Source organism: Monomorium pharaonis, chromosome 9, assembly GCF_013373865.1.
Source record: "Monomorium pharaonis isolate MP-MQ-018 chromosome 9, ASM1337386v2, whole genome shotgun sequence".
NCBI classification, from domain to species: domain Eukaryota; kingdom Metazoa; phylum Arthropoda; class Insecta; order Hymenoptera; family Formicidae; genus Monomorium; species Monomorium pharaonis.
Genome location: NC_050475.1, coordinates 17,789,182 through 17,809,092, shown reverse-complemented (window position 1 = coordinate 17,809,092; position 19,911 = coordinate 17,789,182). Strand labels below are relative to the sequence as shown.

The window sequence follows — 19,911 nt, the reverse complement described above, 5'->3', positions numbered from 1 at the left end:
CTGTATCCGCGCCGGGGAAGATGCCGTTCTCTCTCTCTCTCTCTCTCTCTCTCTCTCTCTCTCTCTCTCTCGTTCGCTCGCTCGCTCGACGAGAGAGTCAGTCAGCCTGCCAACCAGCCAGGCCAGCCAGGCAGCCAGCCATCTAGCCAGCCAGTCAGCCATCCAGCCAGCCAGCCAGCCAGCCGCGTGTGCCAGCATCGAAATTGTCTGTCGCGACAGAACGGCGCGCAACATCGAATATTAAAGGCGCCCTAATCGCGAGCGACGGGGTATAATAGCGCAATAATAAGATGATCTCGGAATATCGAGGCCCGCTCTACCCTCTAGCGCGGCACGTGAAGGGATTACCTCGCTTTCCGCCGCAATGTCATACGAAAAGTTAATGGGGAACGCTTAATTACGGGGCTTGCACGAAAATCGACGCCCGGTTATTGCGCGCGTCCGGGCACGAGAGGGCTAACGTATTACGCCGCGCGTAATACAGTAGAATCGCGCTATTAGGAGGTAGCGCGGATAATGACGCAAGTTGAAAATGGATTTTGCCCGAGCGCGGAGATCTCTCTCTCTCTCTCTCTCGGTCCCTCCGACCCAAACGGGTACATAAGCGCGGAGAGAAGAACGAGCAACGTTCCGAGAGTTTCTTTCCCCGAGCCCGAGACGCGGCTGCCGCGGATCAGCCGCCGAGAAGGGACAGGCCCTTGTTAACAGATCGATGGCGAGAGGAGAGAAAGGCAAAAAGATGTACACTTACGCATTCGTTTCTCCGCTTTAACGATATTGCTCGCGATCTCTATCTAACCGCGCTGAAATTTTCAGATCGCCACGCCAGTTTCCTTTGTGCCCTCTCTTCGACGACTACCGCTTTCTCTCCGTCTCTCTTTCTCTCTCATGGCGCATTCATACGAGCCATCTGTGTACGCGCTCGATCTTGATAGAGAGGCCCAGACCGGCGCGGTATTATACCCGTAATGGTACTCGCGCGAAATAATAGGACCTAATACGCCCTTTCGGAACGAAGCGACGGCAAACTACTCTGACGGAAATACCTCTCTCGCAGAAGAGTAGCGCGCAACGAGAGAAAGAGACTGAGAATGAGAGAGAGAAGAGAGAGAGAGGGGGGGGAAAGAAAGAAAAAAAAAAGAAAGAGAAAGAGAGCGCTCTCACGTCTCTCACGCCGGGCGAAGTTCAGAAAACATCTCGGCGGATCTCGGGGCTCGACCGGCGAGAAAAGGAGGGCCTGCAACGCGCGCGCGAACAACGGACTCCTTTGTCCGATATATCGCGCGCGATCTTCTGCGATCTCTCGGTCGCTCATCATCGTCGTCCTCGTCGTCGTCGTCGCCGTCGCCGTCGCCGTCGCCGTCGCCGTTACGCGTGGCCGCCGGCAAAACGTAAGCTCTGTTGCTCTCCGCGAACAGCCGATTCCTGTCGCGTCGCGTCACGACGCGGTATCCCGTCCCCGTTTTGTTAAATTAGTCCTCTTTGATGTGTCATACGTGTCACGGGCGCCTCCCTCTTCCTCTCTCCCTCTTCCCTCTCTTCCTTCGTCCTAATCGCGAGCTACTTTAGACAGAGCTTTCTTTCAGCGCGCAGCGCGCCGTAAACGACCGTAACGCGAGATGAGAGTCTCTCCGCCTGGAAATAAGCCGTTTTCCGAAGGTCTATTTTAATTGGCGGGAAGTCAAAAGCGCATACCCGTGGAAAATCGCCGCGTTGTTCGGCGGGCGAGCCACGGGAGATCCGCCTCGTCGCAATTATTTCGGAAATAATACGATGCTGCCCGTTGGAACGCTTGGAAAATTTGCCGCTAAATATCGCGGAAATTAGGCATGAAATTGAATTACTGTTGAAGCGCGCGGATAGCGCGGAGATCCGCCTTAATATAAAGTTGATTAAAATTACGAAACCGGTATCTTGCGTGTAATCGCGCGCGACGACGGGAGGGACAAACACATTTCCCCCTCTCCCCCCCCCTCCCGCTGAAGCGGAATTTGATGGGCGGCTTTTAATAAAAACTGCTGCACCGTGTACATTTCCGACTTTTGCCAGTGCAAATACTGGCTCCTATTACCGGAGTGAATCAAATTACCGACGGGGGGGCGCGACAAATAAACGAGGCGGACGTTTTCCTGTCCTCGCTGCTGCTGCGGCGACGAGGACGAGGACGAGGACGACGACGACGAGGTGCTTTACCTACGCCCTAGGCGGAGGAGGAGACACAAGATCCGCGTCGCTGCTTTACATTCTCGGATTTGTCGTACTCGCGCGCCTGCCGGGCGCGAGATCCCTGACGCTGTTTTACATTCCACGGTTTAAAGCGCGCCTGAATCTCTCGCTTTTGTACCGTATGAAATAACTGAAAATCCCGCCGCCGTCGCCGCCGCCGCCCTTCAAAGTCCGTCACCTTCGTTCTCCCATTAAATCCCGAACGAGAGAACGACGGAGGTGTTTGCGGTAGGAAAGTTTAACCGTGCGCTCGCTAGACTGCACTAACAGTTTATTTAACGACTACCACTACGTCGTGAAACGTAAAATCGCGTTTCCGCCAACTTTTTCACGCCGCATCGCGGCGAGGTCGGGGTCCTTGACCCTCAGAGCCCGACGTGGCCAAACAGACTCTTTATTAAATGCACGTTGTTATCATGTATCGTTTTAATCGAGCGACATATGTCATTTCGAAATATCTGGATAATCATCGAGTTGTCAAAAAAATTGCTTAAGAAAAAAAAAGTCGAACGCATTAAAATTGTTTGTTATATTTTGATCGAAAGTACGACTCGCCAAAGATTCGTACCCACATCGGTTAAATCGGAGAGGAAAAAGGATCGACACGAAAATCTAAAAAAAAAAAAAAAAAAAAAAAAAAGAAATATCGCCCGGATGCGAATATGGACGCGCATGCTGCGAGGCTAAGTGATACGTAACACCGTCGCGATTTCGATTCCCGAGCGCGATAATCGACCGCGATTAATTTCCAGGCCTCGAATTCGCCGACCGACCCCAGGTACGACACGCGTATCTTCGCGCGTACGTGTCGCGTACCCGTAAAAGATAACGCGAAGTCACTTGTCATTCCGCGCGAGAAAGGAACGGGGGCCCCTGCCTTCGAGCAAGTTCTGATCAGCCCTTTTTAGTCTTCATTCGGATTCCTCGCCGGCGACGCGAGCGAGTGCGAATGGCAGATGGCGGGTAAAAAAGGCAGAGAAAGAGAAGAGGGAAAAAAAAGGGAGAAAAAAAGAGGATAGAACGAGAAAGAGAGAGAGAAAAAAGAGGGAAAAAAAGATTCGCGCGCGAGAATGCATCCTAACGACACGCGGCATATCTCATTGGAGTGCTCGATGCACTCGTGCACACGTGCTAAGGTGCGAGGAGACGGGTCGAGTGTGTGACGAAGTAACTAACATTCCTCTCGTGGACGCCGCAATATGCGAAAGACAACGTACAGCCGTCCCATTCCGTTATATCCCTCCCCGCTGCGCCGTGTCCATTCGTGTCTCGGTATTCACGGTACACGGTGTTTCGTGAGATTTGCATCAAATTCCTCGATAGGGTATCGTCTAATCGATTAAATGGCCCGACATACGTGAACGTGTGCCTCCAACTTATCCTTTTGAGAGGGAAAGTTTTGAGGTCAATTTTGTTCTCTTTTTCTTTTTGAAGATTTTGCCAACTTCATAAAATAGTGAGTCAAACAATCGTTTTCCCGTTATTGGTTTCTCTCCCCTTTCAACAAAGTTGAATCGTTGCTCACATTTTCTGCACATTTGAATCTTTCATTACCTCAGATAAGCTCCGAATTAAATTCCAATTTGGAATTTATAAAGAAATATTATTAATTCAAAGTACAATTAAAAATAGAATATCTCGTAAATAATACATATTAGATCAGCTATATTAAACCAAACTTAATTTAAATATTATTTTAAAAATATTTCGCATGTTAACTTGATCAAGAATAGATAAATGTAAAACTCTTACCCCAGAGATACTTTTTTTTCTTTAGATCTTCAAATTAATCAGAGCTTACAACATTCTTGTACGTTCTATCATATGACCAAAGAAAAATTATCATATTTACACAATGAACGGTTTGAAGATGAGAAGTTTTTGTTTCCTGAAAATGTGTTGCTTTTTGCTCTTGTTTGACTTTTGTAGGAAATTCTTCAATTATGTAAAATAATTCTCCACGTGCTACATTTTCGAATTATCGCATATAAATATAATATACGTAAGATAATTGTTACAATCGATATCATATTGTGCTGTTTAACAATGAAGGTCGCATAATTTTCCATCCAGTCTATTTCCTATTCGTTTAGACAGAATAGAAACAGATCAAACTAACCAAGTTATGTGATAAAGCTGTAGATATATTGGCAGTTGTTTCATAATTCAGGCTATACATAACTTCTATAAACCGTATATGGAGTACGCTCGAGCTATAATATCTGTCATTATGCCAGCTGGTCGAGCGTGATGCGGTTTACAAGGTGGCTCTACCGAGGTATGTATCAGATTTCTATTAATATCGTGTACTTTTTATTACTTTTTATTACCAAACTTATACCATTGTGTCGCATCGCAATTTTTGCAAATGCGTCGTAATTCAATTCATTTTCAAATTTAATTCATTAAACCTGTTCTGGATCGTGAATCGGGGATTTTACATCGTCTTCGATGATTACGAGCAAACACTCGAAATTGTTCGAGTAAACGACAGCAAGCTTTATTGAACTTTGTCACGGCGTTCGACGCGGGTTAATTGCGTATCGCGGATATCAAACGTCGCGCAAAAAGACCGGACACGGCCGCGCGGGGAAAGGCGGACGGTATTTACGTGAAACGACGCTTTCATCGACGAAAGAAGGGAAGACCACTCTTTATTTAGACGGCCGATGTCTCCGTATAGTTGAAACTCTCGGCATTATCCACGTGCCGTTTTTACGAGCGAGCCGAGCGAACCGCGGAACAAAGACCATATGTACACGTCAGTCACTCGCGAAACACTATCTTTAGATTCCTACTATAGATGGTGATTAATTATTCGTGTGTACGCGTCCGCGTTCGTTGTCGTCTGACACGACGAGGGAGAAAGAGGGAGAGAGAAAGAGAGAGAGAGGGAGAGAGAGAGAGCAAAGAGTCGGCAATCTAGTGGTGGTCTTCGTCATAAATTATTCATCCGCGTGCCGTTTTTGTTTCGACGGCCGCGTACGCGATATCCCGAGAGTGCGGGCGCATCGATAAAGTCGGAACTGGTTCACGGAGCGAAGCCTCGTCTCTCCCTCGTCTCTCCCTGCGTCTCTCGCGCTTGTTGTTAACCGCACATCCGTGATAACCTTTGACGACCCGCTGACGACGACTATAACTCCCGCGACTCGCGTCGTCCGTCCCGGTTTGGTCAGAATTTCCGCTCGACGAGAAACGTAGCGCCGCGGGCGCAAGCCGGACGATCGATCCGCAGCGTATCCGTGAGATTTAAATAACATTACGTCCATTTCGCGTACTCTCCTAAAATCGAAATCGGTGAAATCTTAACTCTGGGATTTGCAGTGCTATATTCATAAATGCGTTCGTCAGTGAGTATTCACCGTTTTTCAGGACGGTAGTCTCATTAATTGAAATCAATGTTTTACTACCATTGAAAGCATCGCGTGCATCACTGATTAATTTAGTTATTAGTACAGCGCTAAAAACAGACTGCCTTTCAGTGCATAATACATTGATTCTGATATAGAGAGTGACGATGATTTATTAAGTATGTCTAGTTTGTAAGCTATCATGTGCGAGACAAAGTACTTTCTTCCAAAAAAGTTTCATCATAGGTATATTTCAGGTCATATCGCTTTTCCATCTTATGAAATAATTTTTAAAAAATCTTTAAAAATTCATATCTTCGAGTTTCTAGAACAAGCGCCTTTATCTTCGTCTTGGAAAAAAATTAAATGTAATTAAATATAAATTTAATTACCTTTAAAATTTCAAGAAATCTATAGCCAAAAATCAGTTGAACTTAAGAGACGTATAAATGCAACCAGGACACGTGAGAGAAAAATTTCGACACGAATGCGATTCCTACTTTTGAGGAATACGTTACGATAATAGATATAAAGGCAACTATAAACAATCGGGAGAGAGAAAGGGGGAGGGGGAGATGCAAGTCGTAATCTTGTTCCAACAGCCGTAACGGTACAACCTAGACGTTTTTACAAGTGTCTTATCACACGGTGCTCAGCGGTAAAACGCTAAATGCGGCGGCGTGATTAAGACCGACGATTTATTGCGACGATACGCGGGAATGTCGTCGTCGAGCATCGTGCGTCGCGAATCGCGCGCGTCAGCGCGACCACGCCTAGTCGACCGCGCGGTTTCTAGTTTGCAAACACTTTCATCGCAAGTATGCTCGGGGGGGGGGAGGGGGAGGGAGGGAAGGGACGGAGGGGGACTTCCACTGGTAGAGGCAAAAAAACGCGCGGTAAATGTATTTTATGTCTCCCGCGACGTAAAAGGCAAGGGGGAGCCGACGTATCAACGGTTCGGCGGCGGCGGCGCCGCCGCCGGTTCGCGCGGCCAGGAACATGCCCCATAAAGTTATGCGATGCGAAAATTTGGGCGTAATATCTATAAACCCGTATCGTCGAATTTTCTAGCCGCGATAGACGACGATCCGCGGAGGCTAATTTTGCGAGAGACCGTCTGGGGCCGGCTGGAGAGACGCGTACACTGAAAAAAAAAGAGCTTGCAACTTGAACGAAAATTATATTGTGTAAAAATTAGCTGAGGTAGCTAAATAACTAGCAAATACCGTAATATGTGTATTGCACTTAATCAATTTAACTGACAGAAACAGAATTTATCAATTATGTACGTCACGTCAGCCAAAATTCTAGAAGATATAAAAATTAACGCTACACCTCTGTCTATATCGGCGAAAAATTTTTTGGGGTGTACGTTTCACTTGATTCAAATAAATAGTTATTTGAATAAGCGTACTAATAACAAATTTTATAAGAAACATTTATTTCACAGTATATTTTCTGTAATTTAGAAAATGTGATTTGTTCGAAATAAATATCGTCTATTTCTTTTTTAGGAAATAATGTTATACTATTCAAATAACCATTTATTTGAATCGAATATCCGCTTCTGTCAGGGTGCATACGTCGAGGGAACGCAATTTAAAGTTTCGGAATATGTGGAACGTACCCGATGCGTCATAGAAATCCTTTTCGCGAAGGTAATTCAACCGAATCAGCGCGGTTTAATCGCGCTTTACTCGCGAGTTATTCTCCCACGTTTTAGCAAACATTCTCGGGCTGCAGAAACGCGCATTTTCGCATAAATATATTTCCGGGACGTGTGTAAATACCTCGCGCGCGCTCTTTGAGAGATTCTCTCTCCCTCTCTCCCTCTTTTTTTTTTTCGTTACCTTCTAAGCGTCGATAATCTCTCTGCGATATTGGGAAATCTCGGCCGCGCGTCCCGCCGTTAACCGGGACGGCGAGATGCGCATTTAACTCGCGTCTTATAAAACTGTCACTTTGTACATCCTCGCGTATAATACCCGCGTCTCCTCTGTTCGGGAGCCGGTAAATATGGCGCGAGGCTGAAAGAGAGAACCGCCTGTGTGAATAGGTATCTGTAAGGGAGCATGAATAGTACGGACTAGCTTCTTACGCGCGCGCGCGCGCACGCGCGTCAGCGTGTACGGACACCTGCGAAAGCAGAGGCGGCTTTTCTTCTCGGCTGTAAGCCACGGGGCTTTTTTTTTCTTCTTCTTCTTCTTCCTCCTCAGCACGCATTGTCGTCGCGGCGGCGATTGAAGGAGATTAATCGCGGAGCTCCGAGGGATCAATCGCCGCTAATGGCCATTTAAAACGTGTTTCCGACCGAGGACGGCGGATCGTCGCGCCTCGGCGCCGCGTAATAACCAATAACACGACGGCAATTATATCGGGACTCGTAGTAAAAGGTGAGCGGCCATGCGAAAGTTGGAGAAGTAAGGAGAAAAAGACGCGGACGCGGAAACGAGGTAGCCAACAGCCGTGATCAAAGCACGCGAGAAACAGGGAGATAAACAGAGAGAGAGAGAGAGAGAGACTCACGGAATTACGCGGAGTTACAGAACGGGATAAACTTGGCTTAATTTATCATTTACACATTGTCCAATGTGCCTTAACATAATCGTCGCGTGCCGTCCGCCCTTATTTCCCCGTACACGCGGGTAATTATATGGAAATCGATATAACGTTCAACAGCGAGCACCTACGCCGCCATATTTCGTCCAAGGAAATGGAAATAGTTGGCCAAGTAATGGAAAATTATTTCGTTCAATTTGCCAAATGCCACGAGCATTGGACGAAAGACGTTCCTTGGTCCGGAGAAAAAACAGGCGGTCTGTTCTGATTAGGCAATAACGAATACGTACGGATACACAAATAAAGAGATTTTTACAAAAATCAAGTCCAAAAAGTTTTAAGAAAACGGAAAACTTCATCTTCAAATCGTTTATTGTATAAATATAATAATTGTTTTCGGACATATAACATATAAGCATAAAAAAAGTAGGTTTTAATCAACATTTTGAGGATCCATTTAAAGAAATAAAAAAATCTTTGGATTCGTTTAGTTTTTGCAAGAATTATATATATATATATATATTATTTATTTTATTTAGATTTTCCGTTTTCCATTTAATTCCTGCCGGAGGAAAATGTTTCACGATGTGACGTGGTAGAGAAAGATTTGGTGTCATAATCCAAATTATTTTCTAAAAATAGACTTGTTTGGTTTTTGTAGGAAATCCTTTTCCAATGTTTCCCGAATACAAAACTAAGGACCGGTTGGTCCTTTGGATGTAAACCGTATATGGTAATTTATATAATGGATACAGGTCCGTGTCTATACATCTATTATACGCCTGTGTAGACATAGACATTTATCCATTAGATAAATTACCATATAGTTTACAACAAGCAAACCTATGTCTCGGAAACTCAAACTTCTGATCGTATCCTCTGACGTACGACACTGAGGGACGACAGAGGGATTTACTTATATTTAGTTTAGTTAACGCAAAATTTGTGTTTATAAGCCGCGAACTGCATCCACTCGAAAGAAAAACAGGAAACAAATGCCGCAGCGGGGAGGGGGGAAAGGAAGGCGGGAGGGGAAAGGGGAGGGGGGGGGACGCGAAATGTTTTGAAAACCAAATGCTTTTGCCTACGCGCGCGGAGTACAATGCGGTGGACGCATAAGAATGGAGGCTCGCTCGTAGTTTTGCTTGAATAACGATAAACATCGCGTCGCAAACAAAAATAGAGCACGAGGAGAAGCCTACTCCCCCCGCTGCTTCCCCCCATCCCCCTCCCCCGCGCGTGCATTGTCGTCTATTTTTAGGCGGTCGCCGAGAGCGCACGGAAACTACTAAAATAAATAACCCGTCCCGTCGGGAACTTTCCCTTAATATTCGACGAATCTTGTTTTCCCTAAACTCGCTGGTATCGCCGGGCCGCGGCGATAAAATGTAAAATGCAACGTATAACGCGCGCGCGAGCGGACGATGATGCCGGCCGGCCTGTAACGTTCGAATATGTTTCGACGTGCGTGCATTTCGCGAACGCGAGAGAAACATAGTATAAACGATCTCAAAACACTGCGAGAATTGCACTCGCGGTGGTGGTGTGCTCGGTCGCGTATCCCTCCCTGTATTACGCGGATTTTCAAAAAGCAATTTGTTCCACCGAAAGCTTAAATCTCGTTTATTTTCGATTTAAACAGCGTAAATGCGATGTTATGATTTTGCGAGAGAAATAGCGTCGCGCTTTTTTTTTTTTTTAACTCTTTCGCGTTCGCGATTTGAAAAGCGCAACTCGAAGCCGCTTTCGTAATTAGCAGCCCGCCAAGAATAATCGGACTACGCTTTGACTAATAAAGCTCTTTGTGAAAAAAAAAAAGTTGAGGTAAAATTTAATAAACTCGTCAAAATTCACGTGTGTCATCTTCAAAGGGAAATAACTCGCGCGCTAATTAGGAGAGTACGGGAAAAGGCGCGCGGGAGGGCGGGAGGAAAAAGTGAAAATCATTTGAGAGCAATATATAATGAGTCGGAGTTCAAGATAAAAGTGATATCTCACGAGCTATCTGCATCTGGGGTCAGATGTCCCACCGTCAAAGTAATTGAGGGTTAACAGAATTGATTTCGAACGAGAGATGATACACGCCGAGGAGAGGCCCGGATATAGTATAAGTAAGTATTAATTGAGGCCGCCGATCGGCAACGCTCTCCTCTCGTCGGGCCTTTAATAATCGCTCTCCGTTTAAACGATTAAAAGTTGCTTGCAGTTTAATCAATTATACATTATTTGTTACGCGATTGCGTGCAATTAATAATAAACACACGCACACCGTGACGCCGCGGTAAAAATACAACGCGGCAACCGTTGTTGTTCCTCGTAAATTATAACTCGTGCCACATTATAACTAATTACGTGTAACCAACATTGTAACCTCTATGGCTAGAAATTGAGGGAAAAGTTTAATTTGTCGCCATGGATTATTCTCTCTCTCTCTCTCTCTCTCTTTCTTGCGCGCGCGCGCGGGCGACGCTTTCTTTCTCTCCATTGAAACGTCAAAAATACGGGAAATTATGTTTAAAAAAAAAAACCCAAGTGTTTGTTACAAACGCGAGAGATGTAAATCATTACTCCCCTCCATTTATACTCTCGCTGCTACACACGAATCTTATCTCCCCTGTTTTATCTAAAACGCAAATGTTTGACTACACACGTGTATGAGTTAATCAACCATTGCAAATAAATATGCCGGAATCGACGAGAGATACCGGGCCTATCTTCCTGCACATTGTGTCGCTCTCGATACAGGAGGAGCACGGCCGATTTCCATTCCCCCCGAGTTCGTAAGTCGGAGTATACCTCTGACATTGGCAACGGAAGCGACGGGGAGGAGTTGGTTCGCGATTCCGGGTCCGTTTTTTTCCCTTAAATCGCTTGACGCTTGACGCAAAGTGCGTTCTCGTTACGCGCGAACTCAATTTGCATGGATTCGATGGCTCGGCGAAACAAACGAGAGGGAGGAGGCTGCGCAAATCAATTTATGCGAATAGGATTCGCCGACGCCGCCGTCGTTGTCTGATCGAACTGCTCCGCTGTTTTCGAGAGAGAGAGAGAGGGGAGGGGGGTAAGAGAGAGAGAGAGAAGAGAGAAGAGACGTGAGAAAATCGGGAATTCCGTTTAAACGGCGTAACGCCGTCGCCGAATCGGCGTCGAGCCGGAGGGCAACGAGGACACCCTGTATACGCACAAAATACTATTTACGCACGCACGCGGGGCACGATGGACCGTAAAAGCAGCCCGCTGTACAGGGGGAATCCGAGGGACGCGAGGGTAGAAACGGATGAACAAGGGAGCAGAGTAAGGGAAAAGCGGGGGACGGGGCGAGGGGGAGGGGGAAGAGCGGAATGAAAAGAGTAGAGAGAAATCAACGTACCTTGGACCGTGATGCCGAACGCCGCTAGCAAGAGCAACCAATCGATCAATCCGCGGCACATCTTCATTAATGTATCCGAGGGCTGCCCCCGTCGCGCGTCGTACCCTTTTTCTTCCCCGTTGCGTTGTCCGAGATCGCACGCACGCACGCACGCACAACTCCGGAGCGGATAGAGGGTAAAGAGAGGGAGGGGGGGAATGGGGGAGAGGAAGGTTGGAGGATCGTGGCACCCGGGGCGCCGATCAACACTCGCGCGTCATCGGCCGATACGACGACGATCTCGTTAACGACGCGGCCGACGGCCTTCTTCTCCTCCTCGTCGACGGACAGACGGACGGACGTTTTCTTCTTCTTTTTCTTCTTCCTTTTCCTCTTATTTCGACGCACCACAGACACCACAGACTCTGCGACGAACACACGGGGGCGCGCGCGCGCGCGCGCGCACACACTCGCGCCGGGGTATCGATAAGTATCGCCGTTGGATCGCCGGACGGCGGGATCCGTTGCCTACTTCAGCCGGGTCGCCCGTCGCGGCCGGTCCGTGGCCGCGTCTGCCACCATTGCACGGGGATGCGAGCGGCGGTGAATATCCATTCCCCCTTCTGCCCTCTGCCCTCGCGCGTCGTTACGTCGTATATCCGTTATCGATAATGCAAACGCGCGGAACCGAACCAAGCACACTATCTCTCTCTCTCTCTCTTTCTTTCTTTCTCTCCTCTAGTCTCGTCGACTCGCCGCTTCGTTCACGGCGAGGACACGTCGGCTGCTCTTCCCTCACGGGTTGATCGATGCGCGCACCGCGCCGCTGACAACGCCGTCGTTACGACGACGAGTGTCCATTCTACGACGGCGAGCGACGAAGGGGAGAACAAATCCGACTTGTAGCCGCGCGCGGCGTCAACAGTCGCCGAGCGCGCGCCGCTGCTCCGCCTGCTGATGATCCATCTCGAGCGGGGGGGAGGGGGGGGGGGAGTACACGATCCTCGATCGAAGCAGGAGAGAGAGAGAGTGTGAGCGTGTGTCTGTGTGGCGGCAGCGGCGAGACAGTAGTGGTAGGGAGGAGACGAGCGAGAGAGCGATGGCCCGGTCGATGTTTATCGTCGAGCGCGCGCCGCGAATGTCACTCGAAACGAGCCGGGGGAAACGACCGTTAACTCCCCGCGAACGCGAAATGAATCCCGCGGGACGTCAGTCCGGACGGACGCCCATTTGCCCCGGGTGTCACTCGTGTCGTGGCGCACCGCGCGTCTCCGCGGCACGGTCCTCTCCTCGCGCGTGGTCTCCTAGAGGCGGCCTGTCCGACGCCGGTCCGTCGCGAGCGCGAGAAACCAACGAAAACAGAGAGAGAGAGAAAGAAACGCGCGCGCGCGCGCGGACAATACGAGCGTGCGGCGACGACACCACCTTCCGCGTGGGCCGTGCGATCAGCGACTGGCGCGGGGTACGCAAGCGCCCGTATATTTAGCCGCGCCGCGCCAGCGCCACCTGCAGGCCCGAGCGGTACTAAACCCCATGCCTTACGACGTACAGGGTGATCTACGCGAAACGCGGAGGCTTTTTTCCCCCCACTTTCCGGAAAACTATTAGAGATGGAATTCTTTTTTGGTCGTTGGACGATTCGTCTATCTCGCTAACAAATGGAGCTTCGCGCCGCCGGACTCTTCCCCCTCCCCCCGCCGGGCAGGAAGGAAAAAGCAAACTTCCTTATTCTTTTAAATTGCAAGCGCCTTTTTCGTAACGTAAATCGAGTTTCCTCATCAGCCTGCATGTAAATCATTAGGCAAGATCCACTCTCGCCGCGGATAGACGTGGATATTTTACAAGATTTTCATATTTTATCTCGATACTTTCTATAACACAAAGGTAGGTAGTGTCTCGTAAAATATGCGCTTTCCGATGATTCCGCTTTAATGCCTCGCTTACTTGAGCATAGAAACGACGAGAAAACGAATCGATTTCTCTGTGACACGTTTTTTTGAATAGCTCTGGCGATTAAATTTCAATAAGAATCCGCGAAAAGTACAGGATGCTTCGTCTTTTCAATACAAATAATGTCACTCGAGATCTATAAATAATAAAATTCCTCTTAAGCGACATTCAGATCCCCAAAGAGAACATCTTACATGACGCTTTATCAATTATTTATTAAAAAGATAACTTTCAGCGTGAAATTTTATTGACTTTACTTCGCGCGTCAGATCCCCTTTCTCCCCGTTGATGAAAATTTCAATGATGGCGCCAAGAAGCGAGCGGCCGAGATAAACGGGTTCCGCGAATTGCGACGAGGGGAGAGGGGGCGGAAGGAAGGGGAGGATGTTAGATCCGAGCTCGCAAATAAATCACCGTTCGACTTATCATCGCGGCGATAAACCGCGCGACGTACTCGCCTCGTCGACGATACGCGATGCGCTCCACACCGACGACGTCTGCGACACACGCCACTTACGGGAGATCGGAGAGCACCACGCGTTCACGCGAGAAAGAATTTTCGGTCCGGTCGCCTCGATTGGGACCCGCAAGCTCGTCGCGCCGCGAACAGATTTCCCTGTAACCACGCGCGCGGCTCCTCGGCAGCGCTCGTCCGCGCTCGGCCGCCTTCGGTTCCGCTTCCCCCCATCACCGCTCCGCGGCGCCTCGGGGAGACGGGAGACGGGAGAGTCGACTCCGCGACGGACAGCACGAATCTCCCGACGTTCAGGCGTCTGATCCGCGGACGTAAATATTACGACGTGTTTTAGCATATGTATTGAATCATGTATCATGTATATTGTAAGTATCTATGTAATATATGATATATATTGTTTTCATCGTTTATGCGTATTGTTGAAGTCCGCGGGTGAATCGCGTCCCTCCGGCAAGTAGTTTAATTAGTTTCCTTAATCCGATATTCTCTTCCGTAGGAGAGAACTGTCCAACTTTGCCGATAGATACCTCCGCTCGCGATCGGAGTATACGGTACGTCGAATTCCGTACGCGTAAATACTAGATACGACGGGGGTGAAGATAAACGGACCGACCGTGAGTCAACGACGTTGAGTTGAACGTTTACATTAGCTTCTTTACGTTACATCAATGTAACTGACGGATCACGAAGGCTTCGATCCTGCAATCCTGTACGCATCGCAGAATCCTATCATTGTTGTGCTCGCTGTTGTGCTCACGCGATATCAGGTAAACAGCAACATAAAATACCGAAACCCCGAGCGCGGCTGTCCGAGTGCTATACGATCGCTTGTCGAACTTTTGTTGTAACATCGATGAACAATATGGCGAGGGAGGCGAGAGGTGGAAGCGGAAATCGCGAATGAAGCGGAAAATCGGGCGTGTGGCGTCGCGACACGGAAAATCTCTACACTAATCTACCATCTGCACTCTTTGCCTCTTGTTCCTTGCTTTTTGCTACTCGCGATGGATTGTCTCATCAAAATCGGCGAGATGAAAGTCGACGAACTGCGACGAAAAGATGATTAAAACATGTGACGGGAAGCACGATCGTCGATAAATGAAAAACGCAAGGAACGGAGAGCAGTGGGCACGTCGAATAGCTTTTATGTCCAGTTCCGCGTTCGCGATTGTGTCGTGTCGCGTTGCGTCGAAGTCTGCCGATCGTCCATCGTCGCGGGAGGTACGCGGAATGGAGTTAGTTCTGTTTCCCGGCCGGCTCTCGCAACGTCGTAACGTAAACAATTGTGCTCATCGACCACGCGACTTGCAAGCCTCTCTATATGTTGATGATGCATGCGTGCATGCGCGACAACAACGACGACGACGGCGGTAAGTACGTCGATTGTTGCGTCCCGCCTAGGGTTGCCAACTGTCAGTCGGATTTCAATCTAATATTCGATTGATAGATCCAACCGAGCGCACTTAATTAATAAAATGAAATTTACACGGTGAAAGAAAAGTTTAGAAACGAAATTTGAATACGGTAAAGTTGGCACGATTAAATTTTGTGTTTGGTGAAAAAATGTATTTTACACTAAATAATAGTTTGTTGTTTTTTATGCGTGGAAACTTTTCAAAACTTAAAAAAAAACAATATTGTTATTTTGTTAAATTGCGTTACATTTAACACACATCGCACGTTTCAAGCGGTCCACAGGAATTTTTCTGTTAATTTAATATATTAAGCATATTTTATTAATTTAATATATTAAATAGCGACATAAATGTTATATTATATTTTAACAGAAAAAAATATATTTTTATACTTTTTTCAGTTATTCTAATAATTTAACACTTCACTCGACTTAAACGCAACAGCAACATGTTAATGGAACAAGCAAATATATTAAATTTCAACGTAAAAACTTTGGGACCGATTTTAACATAAACACAAAACGTTTTTTACCGCGGGGGTTTGATTTCCGGGAAGGTAATGCCCGGTAATTTAGAGTGTTGAATTCGGCAGCCTTAGTCTTACCGAGTCGCATTCTCGCGAAAGTCCACTTTTACGTTCTCACTTCTTACCGTCCGTCGTCGGCGCCTAAGTAAATATTCCGGAATGCGCTCCGGAATATCATTGCGTAAAAGGAATCGGCCGTCGAAAGCGAAAAGGTAAAACACGAGGGACACCGTCGGGCAGCGGGGTCTCGAAAAAAATTCCGAGAAATTACTTGGGACGCGGGGCGTGCACGCGCGGGCTTGTTTATCTTCCGGGAATCGTCTTCTCGCGCCCGCGGCCCGCCGCCGTCGAAAACACGAGAGCGAGCGCGAATTTACTATTACGTAGTTGAATTTGCGGCTGTAATTGGAAGGAGGCGGATGTTGAACGCGACGTGCGATTAAATGCATTAAATTGACGAAATTTCCTGAAATCCTCCCTTCCCCGCGCGGGCGGCAACGCGGCCGGAAAATTTCGCGTATCAATATCGCGGGGAAATCGACAATTTACAAATTAATGTCGCCCCGTCGCGTACACGTAAACGTATTTTGCAGATTATCCCGGAAACTCCACCCTCCTCCCCCAACGCCCCTCGGCATTACGTTTTACAAATTCATCAAAGATCTGGGTCATGAAGGAATTATCGCGTAAAACCGGATTGCGGAGTACATCACGGCTCTTATCCGCGGGATATTCGATAAAGAGTAAGTCGGGAGCAGGAGAGGGATCACGAGTTTTACTCCCGTTTTCCGCGTAGAGGAGAAACGGGCGGAGTCTCGGTGCTTTTTATTTGTTGCCGAAACGGTCGACTTCATAAAACGTCTCTCCGTCTCGCGCGCCCACGAGAGAGAAAGAGAATACGTTTTCTGGAAGCACGTGCAAGCCCGCCAGATAAACATTGTCGATCCCCGAAACTTTTTCGACCTCCCCGCACCCTCAAGAATATTCTCAAAGTTCGTCCATTTCCCTCGCAGCGCCGCCGCCGCCGCCGCCGTCGTTCGGCTCCATGATCCACGACGCACCGAAGGACGTCGGCCCGACAGCTGCGTTTCCAGGCATCGAAAGGCACTTATCTAAGGTAAGGTACTTGTCGCATTTTTTTTCCTCCTCTCTCTCCGCGGCGTGGAAGGTTTACTACCGGCCGTCCGCGTGGGTCGTCCAAGGGTGCGCGACACCTGCGTAAAAAAAAAAAGGGGGCGCCGTGTTTGCCGCGCAATCGGAAGGCGACGACGAGACGGGCGCCGGCGGGTGTTGAGAGAGAGATAACGGAGAATGAAAGGGCCGGCTGTGTGACACACTCACGTACACCGGAACTCGAGCGAACAATCGCGCAACCCTCCCCAACCCCCCGCGCGCGCCGGCACGCGGAAGCCACCGCCGCCACCCTGGCAGCGGAGAAGCGCGTCGCCTCGTTCGTTTCACGAGCGTTTCTTTCTCTTGTTCCCCTTTTTTCTTCCCTTTATTTATTTTCTTTCTTCTTTTTTTTTTGTTGCTTTTCGCAGCCTGATTAATCTCGTCCCGCGACTAATCGCGTGACACGGCGACTGATCGGGCCGAACGTGACGACGGAAACGAGCCCGAGTTTTCCCTCCGCTTGATAAATCGCACTGACAGCCTTAACCGATTCTTAATGGTGATCCCTGTTTCCATCTTGTCAGCGGTCCAATCAAGATGTACACGGTGTCCCAGAAAAGCGATACTCTTAATCTCGATCGCGCGTTCCCGTTTCGAAATCAGAGTTTTATTCTCAGCAAAAATTTCGAGACAATTTCAATCGTCTGTTGCAGCTTGTTAACATTCAACCGGGCGTCTATTTTTTTTCCACATCTCTCTTCTTTTTTTTTTTTAAATCGAAAATACAAACTTCTTCGCAGCTCGAGAACAGTTTACACGAGATTTTACAGTTGGTAGAGGAGACCGATACGGGGGATTAGTCGGCGGGACCGTCGTTAAAGTAATAATTGTGCGATACACCCCGTAGATGAAGTAACAAAATCTAATTAATCGAGGTTAGCGCCGATCGGCATCGCTGCAACCGGTCCTAACCGCCCCATCATATTACTCCGCGAGATAACCGCTGTCGTTAGCATGACCAGATAAATATTGTCGCCGGAATATTGTCAGGTAACTTGGGCGTTAACTGCGCGTTCTCTCGCACCTCCCAACATTTTTATCTAATCGATACGCGGCGCTCGTTACTTTCCCTATGTCGCGCGCATTAATTACAAATAATGGTTTTTCGCACTGTCGCTTGTTCGAATCGTTTAATAAATAGGATAAGGCTTAGATTAATAACGCGGCAGTAACATACGTACATACGTAGAACCGGTTGCGCGACTACACGTACGTGTAATAATTGCACGTGGACGTGCGCGCGAATAAGTAAACATTAGAGAGAGAATGAGATTCAGATTCCAATACGTGGCGGACTAATGGCAGGTAGCATTTATAAAGCGTTCTATAAAAAGAATGTGGCACGTCGTGTGCTCTTTTATAGAACGCTATATAAATTACCGAGCGAATCAAGCTAACTTTATTTCCAAGTCTGTAACAAACTTGTGCGATCGAATTGTCTGAATCGCATTATTATTAATACGGATAGTCGTGTCTCTGTTCACTGCAAATATCGTGCAGATCTAACTGCGTTAAGTTTGATTATATTTGGTCCATTACAGTCAAAAATCGCAAGTCGCATTCGTGCTGCTGCTGCTGCTGCTGCTGCTGTTGCCGCTGTTGCCGCTGTTGCTGCTGCTGTTGCTGCTGCTGCTGCTGCTGTTGTTGTTACAGTCGCACAAGTCGGAATTGAATCGCGAGCTCGAACTGCTATCGCTACCGTAAGTTTCATCGCTGGTCGCTCGAAACATTTCCCGTTGGAGATCGTCCGTTATGCCCGATCGTTTATCGACGGACGACAAGTAATCCAAAAGGTCAGCAACAATTTCACGACGTGGCCTGTTGAAAAATGTACCTACTACCTCGGGAATATCGATGAGCGGCCGCTTCGATAGGACGTGCCTGCGAGAACGATTTTAATGATATATCATTAATCTTGACGGGAATGAAATTCCCGTCGCGTATTAAATATTGTAATTGGCAAATCGCGTTCTTAAAAATAAAATTATTGTCGGAGAAGAAGCACGAAAAAAACAAATATACGAGCTCCACATAATAACTGTAAATAACTATAATAAATTATAAGTAATGCGCTGTAAAATAATTACAACGGAATCAAGTATAAAGAGGAATATAAAGATTCTTGTATCTTTTTCTGAAGCAATTCTCAAGTATTAGGCATGTGCGAGTTTACCTCAGTAAAATAGCGATGAAACCTTTGATTTCCGGGTGAGATTTAAGGTAAATTTCGTTCTCCCTTCGAGTGATCATTTTCATTTCGTTCAAAGCACGCTTCTGATCTCTCGTTAGGGCGCCTACATCGTAATTTCGCATGCCGTGCGGCGGATCCGCGGGGTGAAAAGCATTTCGGGCTTTAAAAGGATCGTCGGACATAATGATCGCCGAAATATCTCCTGACAAGAGAGGCCGCTAACGAAGCGCGTGCCTGTCACGCGCGATATTTCCCGTATGTCAAATTTCAAATTGTTACTTCGCGTGATATATATTTTTTTTCTTTTCGTTCAAATTCGCGCAGACGCGACGCGAGAGATCCGAAAAATTGTGGGTACCAACTTGACCGACGAGAAAATTTGACGCGTATAAATTAGCTTTTGTTTTAACGCGAAATAACATACACGAATCTGCACACACGCGAGGCAACGGCGCGGCATAAATATTGATGCAATCTATGACAGCGATATCCAAGCGATGACTCACGTTACGTCCATGTATACTTGCGAAGATTAGTTAACTATAAGCCTTTGTAGTTAACGGCTTTATGTGGAAAACTCAAGATGAATAGGCGTGTACATTATGTTGAAAAATACGTGTACCTAAATTATTAACCCTAACAATTGAGATAAAAGTAAAAATCGATCTAAGCAGGATCATATTTTAATACGGATAAT

The 19,911-nt window shown here is 47.5% G+C and overlaps 2 protein-coding genes across 2 annotated transcripts in view; one reads left to right on the top strand and one right to left on the bottom strand.

Moving 5' to 3' along the window:
* The window catches only part of LOC105834058 (roundabout homolog 2), a 99,690-nt gene extending 88,118 nt beyond the window's left edge, over positions 1-11,572 (bottom strand). Inside the window, exon 1 of the mRNA XM_012676271.3 lies at positions 11,506-11,572. Coding sequence (XP_012531725.1) covers positions 11,506-11,572 — 67 coding nt within the window. The remainder of the gene's footprint in view (positions 1-11,505) is intronic.
* Positions 11,573-11,591: 19 nt separating this feature from the next.
* On the top strand, positions 11,592-19,143 carry LOC105837327. The gene is made up of 3 exons (XM_012682006.3): positions 11,592-14,274; positions 16,864-16,967; positions 18,565-19,143. The coding sequence occupies exons 1-3, from the start codon at positions 14,259-14,261 to the stop codon at positions 18,895-18,897; spliced, it is 453 nt and encodes a 150-aa protein (XP_012537460.2). The 5' UTR covers positions 11,592-14,258; the 3' UTR covers positions 18,898-19,143.
* Positions 19,144-19,911: the final 768 nt, after the last annotated feature.

What these genes read in the sequence shown, in the direction of transcription:
- LOC105837327 (XM_012682006.3), top strand. An exon ending in TCGAAAGGCACTTATCTAAG is followed by an intron (nt 16,968 to 18,564) that starts GTAAGGTACTTG and finishes GGTCCATTACAG; the next exon opens with TCAAAAATCGCAAGTCGCAT.